We start from the raw sequence: 18,025 nt of genomic DNA on the forward strand, positions 1-18,025 counted from the left end.
TGACCAATCCCCAACTGGAATTGGCAGGGGCAGGCCTCCCATATAAGCTGAGGTAACAGCCTGCTGGGGAGGTGTTGTCGGCCGGGAGACGTGGAGAATGGAGTGCTAGACAGCAGCAGGGGCCCCATCCCCATCTGGGGGTCGCGAGGCCTAGCGGAGGAGCCTGGGAGAGCATAGTTGCCAACAGTCACGATTTTCCCGGGACAATCCCGATTTTGGGACCCTCGTCCCGATTGGAGGCTGTCCCGAATCGGGATTTTCCATAAGGAAAATCGGGAATGTTATTTTTTTTTATTTTTGGAGCAGCTGGCTCCAGCAAAATGGCGACCGGCGCCGCCGCTCGATCTTCCCTCTAGTGTTCAGTAAGTGGAGAGAGGAAGGGGGTTCGATCCGTGCAGCCAATGAATCGGCTTCTTTAGCTGCACAGCCCCTCCCCTCTCCACTGAAGCAGAAGACATGGCGCCGTCGTGGCCGTGTCTTGCCGAAAAGTTCCCCAGCACGTACTGCGCAAGTGCTGTGTCTGCACAGTACAGGGGGTCCTTACATGCCAAGGGGAACTTTCTCGGCAGAACACCGGCCGCTCCTGCACTGAGCGGGGGGGGCTGCACTGAGGGGGGCTGCATTGAGGGGGGTCTGCACTAATAGAGGGGGATCTGCACTAATAGAGGGGGGCTGCACTGAGGGGGGCTGCCCTAATTGAGGGGGGCTGCACTGAGGGGGGTCTGCACTAATAGAGGGGGAGCTGCACTGAGGGGGGTCTGCACTAATAGAGGGGGGTCTGCACTGAGGGGGGCTGCACTAATTGAGGGGGGTCTGCACTAATAGAGGGGGGTTTGCACTAATAGAGGGGGGGCTGCACTGAGGGGGGGTCTGCACTAATAGGGGGTCTGCACTGAGGGGGGGCTGCACTAATAAAGGGGGGGCTGCACTGAGGGGGGGTCTGCACTATTGTAGGGGATCTGCACTGATGGAGGGGGTCTGCACTGATGGAGGGGGTCTGCACTGAGGGGGTCTATACAGACTCTGCCGGGGGCACCTGATGCAAGGACAGACTCTGCCGGGGGCACCTGATGCAAGGACAGACTCTGCCGGAGGCACCTGATGCAAGGACAGACTCTGCTGGTGGCAGGCGACGTGGCTAGTGACACACTCAGGGATCCCACTGATTCGGCATTATGGTGAGTTGAATGATTTAATTTTATATTACAATGTAATAATAGAAATAATGCGCTTCAATCATCCTGACACCATAACAACCATGGTGCCGGGATGATTGAAGCGTTAACACCAGGTGTTTGGAGTATCTTTATCTGCTGATTGTTAAACTTTCTAGAATACACATATTTCTATTGTGTAGGATCTGGGGCTGCTGTCCCGTCATTCCCCTCTCCCCCTTTCCCTCTCCATCCCTCATTCATCTCAGACTCTAACCACACCCTCTTGAGCCACGCCCATTTAAGTCACGCCCACTTTTCCACATAAGCCATGCCCATTTTCGCCATGGCACACGAAGCACTTGTCATTTTTTTGCTAAGCCATGCCTACAAGCGAATGCCCCGCCCCCTAATTATTATACGGCTCCGCCTACAGCCAAAAAAGTGTCCCACATATTTTTTTTGCAATGTTGGCAACTATGGGAGAGTTGGGAAGGAGCTTCATCTTTACACGGTCATGGATGAAGGAGCTTCATCCTTACACGGTCATTAGGGTTGCCACATCATCCCTTTAATCCAGGACACATATTAATTACATGGGTTCTGAGGCTGATTTAATGCAGATAAGGCACCAAGTGAGTTTAATTACCACCTTAATCAGCCACAGAACTTGTGTAATTAATGTGTGTCCTGGATTAAAGGGATGATGTGGCAACCCTAACGGTCATGGATGAAGTGTTGTGGAAGAGAGGGGCTGGAGAAGCTGTCGGAACTTATGTCCAGTTAAAGTTCTCCATCATGGACTCGGGGCAGGAGAAGGTTGGTGAGTGGGCCACAGTGAGTTTCTGGATGAGGCATGCCAGGGGAGTTGGGTGCAAGGCCAGAGGAGAGACTGTGGGGAGAGTGTCAAATCGATGTGGCCTGAGGGCACAGGATTTGCAGGCCGGACTATCTGGGAACAGTAGTCCACCAATCAACACATGCTACTAAATGACTAGGCTGCCGGGGAGAGGTACTGCAGACCTCTGGCTTAGTAACAGCACAGCCAATGCAAGCCAGCAACTGAGACTGTTCAGAGTGGTCTCTTTTGTCAAGAGAGGATGATGTGACAGGAAAAGGAGAGTGGAAGTCCTGGGAGCAACAGTCTGCAGGAGATACACAGAGGAGGAGTAATAGTCTGCATGGTGTTATGCAGGGGAAGTGTCTGTAGATATTATTTGTACATCAGTGCTTCACGGCTCAACCTTTTGTTCTAATTCTTAACTATGATGGCAAAGCAATCGTTCTATGGGCATCCCATATTTCCTTTCCCCCAGCCAAGTTATATCCCCTAATAAACAAAACAATGCAAATGACTGTTCATTGTCTCAGAAGTGATAAATGGAGGTCTGGCAGCAGGGTGACATGGTGGATGTTAGTTACTAGTAGCAACCAAGCGCTACACTTATAAATCGGCTTATAAATTTTAATTTTCTAAGGTGTGTGAAAACACTGAAAGCTAAAAGATGCTTGATTGCTAAGGGCAACTGCGCCAGTTGAGACAGAGCTTGTTCCAGGCAAATTTATTAATTCCCCTCTATGTATCCATGTTTATACATACATAGACAAATCCTGTTGTTATTTAAAGTGAACCTGTCATGAAAGAAGTACCGTGGCTGCCATTGCTGATCTCCTTCTAAAAATGCTGGATGCCTGATTATGTCTGACTATGCGTGCCACAATTTCTGATCTCTGTACTTCAGCACCAGCATTACAACCACAAGACTAGTCTTCTCAAAAGGGGAGGTCAGCAAAGGGAGCCTCTATTATTTTTTCATGGCCATTTTTCGTAAACAGTCAGCTAGGGTAGGGGTCTCCAAAGTTTCTAAACAAAGGGTCAGTTTACTGTTCTTCAGACTTTATGGGGGCAGAATGTGGCCAGGGGGAATAGAAATTGTCCTGGCATCAGCGGGAGTAAACAATACCCCATCTTTAGTATTAGAGTGGGGAATAGTGCCCCATCATTGGTATCAGCGGGAGGAATAGTTGCCCATCATTGGTGTCAGTGGAAGGAATAGTGCCCCATCATTGGTAGTAGTGGGAGAAATAGTGTCCCATCATTGTTGTTAGTGGGAGAAATAGTGCCCCATCATTGTTGTCAGTCGGAGGAATAACGCCCCATCATTGGTGTCAGTGGGAGGAATAACGCCCCATCATTGGTGTCAGTAGGAGGAATAGTGCCCTATCATTAAGGTCAGTAGGAGGAATAGTGCCCTATCATTAGGTCAGTAGGAGGAATAGTGCCCTATCACTGGGGTCGGTAGGAGGAATAGTGCCCCATCATTGGGTTCAGTAGGAGGAATAGTGCCCTATCACTGGGGTCAGTAGGAGGAATAGTGCCCCATCATTGGTGTCAGTGGAAGGAATCGTGCCCCATCATTGGTGTCAAAGGGAGAAATAGAGCCCCACCATTGGTGTAAGTGGGAGGAATAGTGCCTCATCTTTGGTATCAGTGAAAGGAATAGTGCCCCATCAGCATCAGTGGTAGGAATAGTGCCCCACTGTTATTGCCAGTGAGTGGCCACATCCCCCAGTCAGCAGTTTGGAGACCCCTGATCCAGAGGATTCTGGCATGCTTTCTTAACCACTTCATACCCCGCCCATAGTCAAATGACGTCCGCAGGAGGGATCTCCCATCCTGGGTGGGTGTCATATGACGTCCTGGGCTTCCCAGCCATCTAGGGGCACGCCGTCACGTCACAGGGAGCCGTTGCGCATGGCCGCGATGTCCGCCAGGCACCCGCGATTGCCGGTAACAGAACCGGGACGTGGCTCTGTGTGTTTACACACACACAGTCCTGTCAGGGGAAAGGAGACCGATCGTGTGTTCCCAGTACAGAGGAACGCTGATCGGTCTCTTCCCCTTGTGAGTCCCCTTCCCCTACATTTAGAATCACTCCCTAGGTAACACATTTAACCCCTTGATCGCCCCCTAGTGTTAACCCCTTCCCTGACATTTACACAGTAAACAGTGCATTTTTATAGTACTGATCGCTGTATAAATGTGAATGGTCCCAAAATAGTGTCAAAAGTGTCCGATGTGTCCGCCGCAATGTCACAGTCACGATAAAAATCGCAGATCACCGCCATTACTAGTAAAAAAAAAAAAATTATGATAAAAATGCCATAAATCTATTCCTTATTTTGTAGATGCGCAAACCAATCAATATACGCTTATTGCGATTTTGTTTTACCAAAAATATGTAGAAGAATACATACCGGCTAAACTGAGGAAAAAATGTGTTTTTGTTTTGTTTTTGTTTTTTAAATTAGGATATTTATTATAGCAAAAAAGTAAAAAATATTGTGTTTTTTTTCAAACTTGTCACTCTTCTTTTGTTTATAGCGCAAGAAATAAAAACCGCAGAGGTGAGCAAATACCACCAAAAGAAAGCTCTATTTGTGGGGGGAAAAAACATGATAAAATTTTAATTTGGGTACAGTATTGCATGACCGTGCAATTGTCATTCAAATGCGACAGCGCTGAAAACTGATGCCCTGTATTGAAGTGGATAATGAAAATTCTGAACAGCTTTCAAAGTTGAAAACTAAGCCCCATTCTATCCCACCCTCTTTGTCTCTCTTTACGCGTCAACTTACCTGCGTTTCCCCTGCTTGTACCCATCCAGTGCTTTTAATATTTATGCTTCAATAAAGACTTTATACTTTACTTTCTGTGTGGGTGTGCTGCGATCCGAAGATTCTCTGTTCCATGTTTTCTGCTGCAGTGGCAGGGCGTGCACCCCACCTCACAGAAGCAACATTGGATACAAACTATGGTATAGATACTGGAATTTTAATTTTTTAATTTTATTTATTTTTTCTAGTAATGGCGGCACCCAGCGACTTATAGCAGGACAATTAGACACTGACACTTTTTACATTTTTTGGGAACCAGTGACACTAGTACAGTGATCAGTGCTAAAAATATGCACTGTCACTGTACTAATGACACTGGCTGGGAAGGGGTTAAACATCTATGGCGATCAAAGGGTTAAATGTGTGCCTAACCAGTGTTTTGGTGTACTGTGTGTAATGCTTTTACTAAGGGAAGTGATGGATTTTATTTCTCGCTTTGCGGGAAAAGAAAACCCTTTACTTCCCTGCTGACAGGGCAGAGCTCTGCCTTGTTTACAGAGCTGGCAGTCATCCATTGGCTGACACTCGCTGATTGTCATCTGCTGTGTAAAATCTCAACACAGCCGATGCGCACCCCCTACCTGGAAGTGCCGGATCAAGTACTTAATACATGATCCAGTGCAGCAGAGCCGCCTTGTGGCCCTACATGTAAGTGATATGGTCGACAAGCAGTAATAAACCCACAACAAAAAATGTAATATATATCAGCTTACCAATAATTAGATGTGGTGGCTGCATTTGTTTTCTTTTGTAGGCTTTTTTTTTCTCTGTTTTCACCTGGTGATCTGGTCAGTAACATACTTCCTGTATTACAGTGCCCCCACTCTGGATGAATGAGCAGAGGGGGCACCTTTGGACAGCAGTCTTGTTAATCTGGGGGGAGGGGGTAGTGTTAAATGTACTAGCAGATTTAAATACACTACATAAATTGAAGCCAAACTCCAGTTCGCAGTTTGAAGTCAGTTACAGCAGCCAGTTGTTTCCTTTTAGGATAAGGGTTTTACATAAATAAAAGCTGATTGTTGTAAGCACCCCTGTTAGTGTTAAATGGTTTGTCTCATCCCTGTAAACTGATACAACTGGAAGAGAGCTTGTTCTTTTGAAAAACAGACTTTCTGGCTGGATCACCAGATGAAAATAGAAGAAAGAAAGCCTACAAAAGAGAACTAATGTAGCCATCACAAATATTCCACACAATGTCACAGCAGCGTGATGTAAGCACAAGCAAGCTTTTTAGACCAGAACATAATACAGGTAATAATTATCTTACACATATCTCTTCCTTATAAATCTAAGAAGGAACTGGAGATCATGCTATTAGCACGTCATTTTACAGGCAAGGTCAACTGCAACCCTTTGGTTCCCATATCCCTTCACTACAAATGAGGCTTCAGTTCATACAGCAAAATCATTTTATTTTATTTAGTGAATTACTGTAGTAAAATGTCAAAAGAACTAATTCAGCACAGCTTGATTATCTGCATGGTTGCTGGATTATAAAACCAATTACAACAGCTTGAATGAAATACCTATTGTCTAGGCATTGACTTCTCCACTTCTCACGTTCCTCATAGAAGGTCATATGGCTACTTTGAGATTACTTACTGGAACATACTAAAATGATAAATCTCAAGACTGTCTATATGTCAATGGGCATTCTAGTCAAACACTGTGTTTTTCTTTTAAATATATACATTTGTGTTCAAATGGAAAATGTAGCATTTGACTTGCTTTGCCTTCTGTTCAAAAGCACTTTAACACAATTGTGTCCAAAGAAACACAGAACAGGTCAAAGTCAGTCTTTCAATTGCCATGTTTATTGCTCAGTTAAAGTCGATGGAATTTTTCTGACATGTTTCAATACTTGAGGAAACGCAGGAAAGCAATGCTCATAAACATGAGCCACAATAATGTTCTTACAGAGCTCTTTAGATGAAAAGGTAGCTCCGGTTCACACTATGCAGTGCGGGGAACTGCATGTGATTTTGAACAGGCATCGCACCACACTCCTGTTCAAAGCACATGTGAATCTTCAGCAGTGTGATTTGAGCCATTATTCTGTATGGCCTTTTTTTGGCCACACTAGAATCAGATTGCATGGGTATTAATATCGATATTCAATAATTCATATTGATGAGAAAAGTTCCAAGAAAGTCCATTCAGTTCTTGTATAAAAACTCAAACATTGATTTAATAATAAAATAGCATAATATTACAAATACAATTTCAATAATACAATAATGTATTATACCCTTAAGATGAAGATTGAATCAGATATGTGTCTGTGAAACTGTACCAGCTCCTTCAATGTCTTGTGATGTGTCGTGTCTGCCAACAAATCTCTGTTTAACTCCTTTTACTCCTAAATTCAGCCCCCACCTTCTCCTAAAATCTGACCCCTCCTTCCTAAAAAGGCTTGGTTTGTCTTAGGGTCCTTTCACACTGGGGCGGTTTGCAGGTGCTAGTGCCCTGAAAGTGCCACTGCTTTAATTCCAGTGTGAAAGCCCCGAGGGCTTTCACACTGGAGCAGTGCGCTGGCAGGACGGTAAAAAAAGTCCTGCTAGCAGCATCTTCAGAGCGGTGAAGGAGTGGAGTGTATACTGCTCCTTTACCGCTCCTGCCCATTGAAATCAATAGGACGGCGCGGCTATACCGCCGGCAAGCGCCGAGGCGCTTTGCGGTGGTTTTTAACCATTTCTCGGCCACTAGCAGGGGGGTAAAACCGCCCCGCTAGCGGCCGCATACCGACGGTAAAGCGCCGCTTACAATAGCGGCGCTTTACCGCCGATGCCCGCCCCAGTGTGAAAGGGCCCTTATAGTTCCACAGAAAACTGCTGGCTTTTAATGAATCATAGTTTCCCTCCCACCTCACACAAGGGTGGGGGTTGACATTCCTGAAGAGTGGCCAAAAACAGTGTGTAAACCTATTTTAACATATACAACATGAGTTTCCTTTAACTTCTAAATCAAATACTACATATATCAGTATGTATATTATATTAATTTAAAACCCAATGTTAATAAAAATATCCTAATCAAGACATATTGTAGTATAAAGAAATTATATTCTTAACAAACATTAAAACTTTAGCATCCTAAGTAATGTGAAACTTTCCTTCTCATCTGATGGGGGAAGGTGAGAACCCAGCTCAAGATTCCTAATTACAAACACATGTTTAGTTCTTCATAGGAATGTTTATGAAGCTTATAACCATGTATATTTTCACAAGTATAAAAATCTATATAAATTATATATATATATATATATATATATATATATATATATATATATATATACTATGTAAGATCTAATCCATTCATTCATTTGTTAATATTTGTTAATAATGAATATTAGATATTAGTTAAAGTGGAGTTCCACCCTAAAAAAAATGTTTGCCTTTAAATAACTTCTTTAAACCTATAAACAAACATTTGGAGTAAATTTTTTTTTTATACTTACCCTAAATGCCCTGTTGCTATGTAGTCCTCGTAATCTGCCACTTCCTGGTCCACAGAGCTCCTCGAGACGTCCTCCCTCGCCTATGCTCCTTGGAAATGATGACTCATCATTTCCCAGGAGTCTGTGGGCAGTACAAACATTCGGCGCTATGGCCACCGTTGAATCGCGCATGCGCAAGATCGAGAGGTGCATGCTGGTTACCCAGCATGCACCTCTCCATGCATATTCCAGAAAGCGATCTCGATTGGGCTTCACATGCCCACATTAATAATGGAAACCGCCACAAACGGAGGATTGCAATATTACAGTAAGGATTTCATATCTTTGAATAATCTATTAAGATCATTGTATACTCTAAATTTCGTTAGCAATAATACTAGGATCAAAAATGTATTTTTTTAAAATTTCGTCGGAACTCCGCTATAAATGAAAACTTTCTAACAATGGGTGTTCACACCCATGCAATCCAATTCTGCAAAACATACTGCATTTTGGGAACCAATTTTGGGATGTCGTTAACTTAACATACACACCCGCATCGATTCACATGAACAGGGTGCGATTTGCATGCGGTGCGAAATCCGCACAGAACTCACTGCGAAGTGTGAATCAGGGCATAAACTATTTTTGCGACTTTGAAAATAACTATAAGTTCACACTTGTGCGCTGCAAATTTGCAGCGAGTTCTGTGCGGATTCCGCACTGCATGCAAATCGCACCCCGTTCATGCGCATCGATATGGGTATGTATGTTAACGTCCCCTCCAAATCGGTTAGCAATTTTTTGCAGAATTGATTCACACCCATGTGATCCGATTTTGATGTAGCCAAAAAAAGGGTCCTACATGTTTTTGGTGCGAATTCGGTGCAATTTGAGCCATAGAGAATAATGGCTCAAATCGCACCGCTGAAGATTCACATGTGATTTGAACAGGAATGCGGTGCGATTCCTGTTCAAAATCACTTATGGTTCCCTTCACTGCACAATGTGAACCGGGGCTCAAGGCCTCAGGGTAGGAGTGCTGTGCTGCCGCTGGGGACACAGATGTGAGGAGGACCCTGCTGCAGATGTGAGGAGGACCCTGCTGCAAATGCGAGGAGGACCCTGCTGCTTCGATGGGGACACAGATGTAAGGAGGGACTCCGCTGGGGACACAGATGTAAGGAGGGGCTCTGCTGGGGACACAGATGTAAGGAGGGGCTCTGCTGGGGACACAGTTGTAAGGACGGACTCCGCTGGGGACACAGATGTATGGAGGTGCTCCGTTGGGGAATCAGATGTAAGGACGGACTCCGCTGGGGACACAGATGTAAGGACGGACTCCGCTGGGGACACAGATGTATGGAGGGGCTCCACTGGGGACACAGATGTAAGGAGGGGCTCCGCTGGGGATACAGATGTAAGGAGGGGCTCCACTGGGGACACAGATGTAAGGAGGGGCTCCGCTGGGGACACAGATGTAAGGAGGGGCTCCGCTGACGGGCACATAGATGTAAGGAGGGACTCCACTGACGGAGACACAGATGTAAGGAGGGACTCCACTGACGGAGACACAGATGTAAGGAGGGACTCTGCTGATGGGGACACAGATGTAAGGAGGGACTTCGCTGATGGGCACACAGATGTAAGGAGGGACTCCGCTGACGGGGACACAGATGTAAGAAGGGACTCTGCTGGGGGCACCTGATGTAAGGAGGGACTCTGCTGGGGGCACCTGATGTAAGGAGGGACTTTGCTGGGGGCACCTGATGTAAGGAGGGACTCCGCTGGGGAGGACAACACTGGCCTTTAGTGCATGTTCATACCTCAATACCTTTAAATAATAACATATTTCACTCCAGCAGTATATAATGAGTTTGAAAATTGTAGAGAAATGTTAACTAATGCATTACAATTTAATTACACCCATTCGATTTCAGAAGACTATAATGAGTTTTAGTCGACTAAAATGTATGGGAGATTTTAGTCGACTAAAAGGTAGGACATTTTAGTCGACTAAAATGTACTGGAGATTTAGTTGACTAAATACGACTAAAACTAAAACAACTGCAGAAGAACAAAATGGGACTAAAACTTAAATGCCATTATAGTCCTAAGGCTAAGATTAAAACTAAATCGAAATTTGCTGCCAAAATCAACACTGCTGATTGTTAAACTTTCTAGAATACACATATTTCTATTGTTGTGTAGGATCTGGGCTTGCCCCCCTCTCTCCCTCCCTCTCCCTCCATCCCTCGTTCATCTCAGACGCTAACCACACCACCTTAGAGCCACGCCCACTATTTTGCTGAAACAATGCCCATTTTCACCAAGTGGGAGGGGTCAAAAAGGAAGGACGGGGTCTGGTGCCCCCATCCTAAAACTTCACCAGCCGCCACTGCCCAGGACTGATTTTGGAGTGGTCAGCTGTAAAGCAGAGACAGACAAAGATTTATTTTTAAGTTGACCAATAGCCAGAGCACATCAGAATAAACCACACCAAGTCAGAAAATTTTATCCATCATTTCCTGGTAAATGATGGACACCAAATGGTGATTCCGGAATGCATTTGCTCTAGGCTGACTGCATTGAAGGCTTAAAGTGTATGTCCATTCATAGCTGAGATTTTCTTGTGTAGATGTGAATCGTGAGATTCATCTGGCTGCATCTTATATGTCTATAGTTTTCCTTATGTAGATGTCAACAGTTTGATTCACCTATCTGCTTTCTTATTTAGGTTTAGGGTGCTGGCAGTCTGCTCACCTACTATTTTTGTTGTATAAAGGTCTCTGTGACTTTACCAAAAAACATCTATTAAAAAAAACGTCTTTTAAAAACGAGACTAGCTCATCAGGCAATGATAAATACGGACATCTGGTAAAGGTCTCACAATATATGAGAAGTCATGGAGTGGCTAAACTCAATCCATTCATAATTAGGAGCAAGATATAGCCTGCCATTGCTGACTCCCTTCTTAAAAAAATTTAATATTTTAACCACTAAAAGCCTAGACACTTTCACCCCCTTCCAGTCCAGGCCCTTTTCCAGCTTTCAGCCCTGTCACACAACACTGTACCTTAATTACCTTTTTATCATTTTTTTTTTTTTTGACAGATAGAAAAAAATAACTTTTTGGTGGTGTTTAATCACTATGGGTTTTTTACCACAAGTTTTTGGAAAATGAAGAAAAGAAAATGAAAATGTATTTTTTACACAAAGTTTTTGATTAATAAGCTATTTCTAACACACAGCATAGGTATACTTAGAATTATACCCCGAAACCCATTCTTCTACTCCTCTCGAGTATGGTGATACCACATGTGTGAGACTTTTTCGCAACTTAGTTACATAGAGGCCCAAAATCCAGGGAGCACCTTCAGGCTATCTAGGAAGGGACATAAATTACCCATTATGGTACCAAGCCACTGTGATTGGCCCTGGTACCATGTGATTGCTGTGACCAGTCACAGAGATCACACAGTAATAAACAATGACAGCCTTGTTTACTACAGTAACTGTGATCACTGTGATTGGTCACAGCCATCACATGGTACCAGGGCAGCTCATAGCAGCCTGGTACTATGAACTGTGATCCCCTGTGTTCAGCAGGCACAGTGGTAACAGATCCCACCACTGCACACTCTAGAGAGTGCAAAACAAGCGGCCAATGCAGGAGAATATACGGGTACGTCTACCCACATCGGTGCTGTTCCTGTCCTGCTGTATATATACAGTGACTGGACGAGAGGCGAAAGTCACTGATCTGGAACACACATGCAGCAAGCCAGAACTCCTGATCTGCATACCTTCTCAGTAACTCCTAGTCAATAGATTAGTATGACAGTAGAGTAACTACAAGGAGAGGCCAGCAATGGCTGCACATATACAGTACTTACATCTGTACAAATCACATGGAAAGATTTTTACATGGACTGACCAGTTAGCAGTGAAAGTTGGAAATTATAGGTTTTAGACAAACTGTAAATATCGACAGGGCTTTTTTTTCCTCAGAGAATAGGTGCAGGAACTCCCCCTTTCCGAGTCACCCCTTGTCTCCGCCCCTACCCACCTCCGAGCCCTATTCCTTGGTTCCACCCCCTACCCACCTCCCAGTACCGCCTCTTTTAATGAATACAGAACCACATATAATTTTATGGTGCTTAGTAATTTGTATGGAATTTGGTAACGATAGCAAGAAAAGCAGTAAAATAGATCCCCTGCAGCCAGTAACAATAGGGCCCCATGCCAACAATGGATCCCCCTACCAACAAAATTTCCCCTCTACTAACAATAGACTATCGGCAGCAACATCAGATCTCCCTGCAGCCAGCATCAATTGACTCTCCGTCAGCCAATAACAATAGATCCTCCCTCAACAGTAGATCTCTCCCAGCAACATCTGACCCCCCCAACAATATAAGACCCACCCTCAGCAACAATAGGTCCCCCACCAGCAACATTAGACCTCCTCAGAAACAATAGACTCCCCCTTCAAAAATAGACCCCCTCTAACTAGAATAGATCCCCCAATCAATAGAGCCAGCAGCACACCCCAGCTTTTCTTGCCATTACATACAGTCAGTGCTGGAGGTGCCGGAATTGCGTCCCCCCTCGTTCCCGCTGAAAAAAAGCCCTAAATATCTAAGTAGCCATTTCCTTTCAATCACCCCACACTTCACCCAGCCCTGCTGTGACTTAAAGGAGAAGTCCAGCCTGAGCTTGTTTGGCTGGGCTTCTCCTATGGGTCACAGGACTCCTGTGACCCGTTTTCAGCAGAGAGCGGGCTGATGTCCACTCTCGGCTGACGTCACACAGATCAGTCCAGGCACCATGTCATCCCGACAATGAAGTCTGGATCCGCCAGGTTCCTGGACTGATGGCTGTCTCAGCCTCTGAGTGAGCTGCTGAGAGCCTGAGGCGGGCGCTCCCTCCCCCTCCACAGTTCAGCGCTCCAGTGAGCGTAGAGGAGCAGAGAGGAGAGCTACTGATTGACAGTCAGCAGCTCTCCTCTCGGGGAGCTGAGAGAACCGAGCCATCGACGGTGTTTGATCGCTCAGTTCCAAGTGCAGAGACGCCGGAGGACAGATGGAGCATCTTACGGTTCTGCATCCACCTAAGTAAGTATAATCTTAGAAAAAAACGGATTCCCTTTAACACCAAGAAAGATCTCTGACAGAAGGAGAGGAGACTTCACCTAAGACACTTTTGCGAGAGCTCCCACAACAGCTTATAGAGTAAGCCTGGGTCCTCATTGCCTACGGAGATCGTGAACCCACTGTAACCTGAGTTAAGTAACTTTTAAGCTTATTTGCTAGGAAGTAGGTAGAATTTTCCTTGTTATAGGTATATCTGTCAGCCCTGTATTGTATTCCTTGCTATAATTGTAATAGTTTTGTATGTAAAGCATTTTTGTTTAGTAAAAACACATTAATACACTGCAGAGGTCTGAGCTTCCTTGCTTACAGTATAATGCAAAGTAACCTTTAATAGACCAAAGCAAAACAACCTTCCAACTGGGCAATCTGTTGTGGTGACATCTGTCTGTGGGAGGATTTCCTCTCACTTGGTCAGGATTTCCTTTTACTTCCTGCTGCGTCTCTGAGACAGAAAGTAAAGGGAGATCTCCCCAATGGGATATAGCAGAAAAAAATAGACTGACAGAGGTTTTAGGGCCCATTCACAACAGAACCCAGTGCAGAAAACTCACATTCCATGCAAGTTTACTGGAAAAAAGCACTGCAAAAAGCACTGCACTTGTGATCTGCAGTAGGTGTCAATGCAGTGCTAATGACACCCCAAACGCAGGTCGCAAATGCAGTGCATTTGCCTGCACCGGATCACATGGTACAGAAGTACCATGTGGTCCGGTTGCAGTGCGTTTTTTAAAGTAGTGCATGCACTTCTTTTTATTGCGATGCAATGCAATTTCAGCCAAATCAAATGAATGGGCTGAAAACGCACTGCACTCAAATAGCACAGGAATCGCACAGGAACGCGAGCGTGTTCCTGTGCCATTCCTGGCGTGAACCACATCTTAAACCTTTCCTACTCTGCAAAACTAAAAAAAGTTTGGGCTGCACAGGCATTTCAAGAAAAAGTGCAAAAAATGTGGATCTGCATTACAGGGTTCTTTATACAGTGGAACTTCGGTTTGCGAGTAACGCGGTTAACGAGCGTTTCGCAAACCGAGCACTGTATTTCTAAAATTCCTAACTCAGTTTGCGAGTGTTGTCTCGCAAACCGAGCAGGATTCAGGCCAAAAGTGGTGTGCAGTACCGTTTTTGGCCTGAGGTGGGGGGCGCCGGAGCCAAGCAGAGCCGAAAGTCGCCGATCGGCGCCATTCGGAAATGCACGGAAAGGCCCGAGGACAGTTCGGCTGACCTCGGCAAACCTCGGAAAGGCTCGTGAATGGAGTCTTTCCGAGGTCCGCCGAAGTGTCCCTCGGGCCTTTTCGGCCGTTTCCGAGGCTCTCCGGCGCCCCCCGCCTCTGGCCGCAGGTGGTATTGCATCCCATTGAAGTCAATGCGGAATTAATTATTTTCGTTTCCATTGACTTCAGTGGGAAAACTCGCTTTGATATGCGAGTACATTGGATTACGAGCATACTCCTGGAACGGATTATGCTCGTAATCCGAGGTTCCACTGTATTTGAATTCTATTTATGTGAACATACAGTAATATATACAAATTTGTCTTAGTCACAGAAATTGACATTAAAAAAATATTCCTGAGTAGTATTCTGTTTAAAAAGGTAGGTTCATACCCTGGCTCTGTCGAGCTGTTCCTGAGCCTGCCTCTCCACCTCGCGGCGGGCAGCCTCACGATCCTCCTCCAGTGACACGTCGGAGTCTAACGATGGACGACTTGTGTAGGAATCAGCAGAACCCTGGAAAAGGAGAAACCAGGTCACTTATATGCTGCAGACTATTTCTCATGTTGACATGTTCTCATGAATTCTGCCATTGCATGCTTATATCTTAAACAAGCTGTGTATTACCAGTGTTGCCAACCACCAGTATTTTTACTGGCAGCCAGTAAAAAATGGTTCTTTTCTCCTGCCAGTAAATGCCAGTGACAGGATAAGGTTGCAAGTAAAAAAATATGGCTGTGACGCTCGGCCCGGAACTGTGCATGTGCAGTTCTGGTCCGGACCCTGCAAAGACCATCTGAGTGCCTGCTACAGCGTGTTCAGTTGGCGGGTCTGGCAGAGGCGGTGCCTGAGCGTGTCATGGTACAAGGGAGCCAAGCGGAGCTGCTGGAGCCTTGTGTGCAGGTCAAGCCTGGAGCGGGGCTGTCAGTGCTGTTTGGACTGGAGTGGACTGAAGGGACCACCTGGCGTTGAATGAGACTGTCACTGTGACTCAGGAGGGGAAGTGTCGTGTCAATGAGGTGTCATCATCATCTGTGTTGCTGCACACTCCTGTCAGTGTCACTGTGAGTGTCAATTTCATGTGTGTGCCGCCCATTCTAATTTCTTGCCCTCCTGAGTCCTGTCCCTGAGCTACTTTTTTTGCCTTAATATCTATCTATCTATCTATCTATCTATCTATCTATCTATCTATCTATCTATCTATCTATCTATCTATCTATCTATCTATCTATCTATCTATCTATCTATCTATCTATCTATCTATCTATCTATCTATCTATCTATCTATCTCTATCTTAACTGACATTGATGATTGCATATTGTACTTGTTTGTAGCCTAAATACTGAATTTTGCACTAAAAAGCGTAATTTTGTAACGTTTGGAAAAGCCAGTAAAAACTTTGCCAGTAAATTTTGGGTGTCGTGTCAATAAATTTAAGTCTGGAAGGTTGGCAACACTGTGTATTACATGCAGGCCTGTATACAGAGCTCTTATTTACATATATACCTGCTTGTACAGATTGTACAGATCTGCCTGTTGTCTGTTCTATTGTATATTTTTCTTAAGATTTTCCTGATTTGGTAATAAAAGGCTGTCTAGAGGTGCTTATTGTTGCTCTGTTAGCATTTTTTGAGCTTCAGCATCTAAAAGCAAAAAAAAAAAAAAGTTTTTGTATAGTTTTTGGGAGCGTTTTCCTGGCAGAAAGAAATGTTAAACGCTACAAAATGCTCCTAAATGCTTCCAAACGCTTTTTCCTTCATGTACTGCATGCCTGAGCTAAGGGCAGATGGATTATAGGAAGTAAATACTACATGAATCATCTGCCCTTACTCAAGAAGGCCACGACTATAAATGCCAGGAAAGGGGATTGGGGGGGGGGGGGTTCAAAGTGACTTTTCAACAAAAAGAGCATGGAGATATGGATGGAAAAACCACTGCACAGAGCACGTAAGTATGACATGTTTGTTATTTGAAAAAAATAAATCTTTAATATCACTTTAATTGTTGATGGCAACCCAATGCATGTTGTTAAAGTGTGTGAAAAATTGTCCGACAAAGCACATGGTAACATAGTATCATGCATTTTGGTGTCCTGACCTTTAAGCATGTGTATGGGCAGCCCTAATACATGATGATTTGTTTATCGTATTTATTAATTTTGTAAAAGAATGTGTTATGATGTATACATTTTAAGTACCTGCAAGTAGATTCCCCTCTTCCATTTCTTTGTTTTCTACATTATCTTAATTATTTTCCCAAATTGTAAATCACTGTGGAATATTTGTGTGGTAAGAGGGCACTCGTAACTGCTTCTCTCACTTTAAGACCCCTTTCACACTGGGGCCGCGGCCTCGTTGGTGCTAAAGTGCCTCTCGTTTTAGCGGTGCTTTAGCCCTGTTTAAGCTGTGCTTTTTGGCCGCTAGCGGACACTTTTAACCCCTGTGTTGCAGCGCTTTCGAAGAGATTTTCCAGGCACTTCGGATTCTCTGCCTATTCATTCCAATGGGCAGGGCGTTTTGGGAGTGCTAAATACAGTGCTCCCAAACCACCCCAAAGATGCTGCTTGCAGGACTTTTCGGAAACGTCCCACAAGCGCACCGCCCCAGTGTGAAAAGTCACACTTGAATGAATGGGAGGCGGGTTTCAGGAGCTTAGCAGAGGCTATTTCCAGCGCTAAAGTGCCCAAAAACTGATCCAGTGTGAAAGGGGTCTAAAATTGCTGTTTTTATGTAAAGCTCGCCAAATTTCAATTGTAAGGTCTCCTTTAGACCCCTTTCACACTGGGGCGGTTTTAAAGGCACTTTAGCGCTGGAAATAGCTTCTGCTAAGCGCCTGAAAACTGCCTCCTATTCATTCAAGTGTGACTTTTCACACTGTGCCGGTGCGCTTGCGGAACGTTCCGAAAAGTCCTGCAAGCAGGATCTTTGGGGCAGTTCGAGAGCGCTGTATTTAGTGATCCCAAAACACCCTGCCCTTTGGAATAAATGGGCAGCGCTTCGGAAGCACCGCAACACTGGAGTTTTAACCTCTCCTTTGGGGTTAAAAGCGCCCCGCTAGCGGCCGTAAAGCGCTGCTAAAACGAGCGGCGCTTTAGCGCCAACGCGTCCGCAGCCCCAGTGTGAAAGGGGTCTATAAACTACCATAAACTATGCAGAGCAAGGGCCTACTTACTTGGATAAAAATTGATTGGATAAAGTAGGTAGGTCCTTATATTAAACAGTTTTGGTAAAGTTGATTATACAAAGATTGTACAGTCAGATTGCAGCGTGTGCATGGTGATTGGACTTTATTACTTTTGTTACACTACAATGGGTCACAGCACTGTCTCTAAATGGCTTATACTGCAACTGATTTTTATTTATATATGCTCAGGAAGGGTGCTG

General features: G+C 44.8%; 1 protein-coding gene across 3 annotated transcripts in view; it reads right to left on the bottom strand.

Annotated features, from left to right (window-relative positions):
* The window catches only part of CACNB3 (calcium voltage-gated channel auxiliary subunit beta 3), a 386,477-nt gene that overhangs the window by 84,616 nt on the left and 283,836 nt on the right, over nucleotides 1–18,025 (bottom strand). For all 3 annotated transcript variants that reach the window (XM_073614076.1, XM_073614075.1, XM_073614074.1), the window contains exon 2: nucleotides 15,035–15,157. In XM_073614076.1, the coding sequence (XP_073470177.1) occupies nucleotides 15,035–15,157 (123 nt within the window). The remainder of the gene's footprint in view (nucleotides 1–15,034; nucleotides 15,158–18,025) is intronic.

Source organism: Aquarana catesbeiana, linkage group LG02 (genome assembly GCF_042186555.1).
Source record: "Aquarana catesbeiana isolate 2022-GZ linkage group LG02, ASM4218655v1, whole genome shotgun sequence".
NCBI classification, from domain to species: domain Eukaryota; kingdom Metazoa; phylum Chordata; class Amphibia; order Anura; family Ranidae; genus Aquarana; species Aquarana catesbeiana.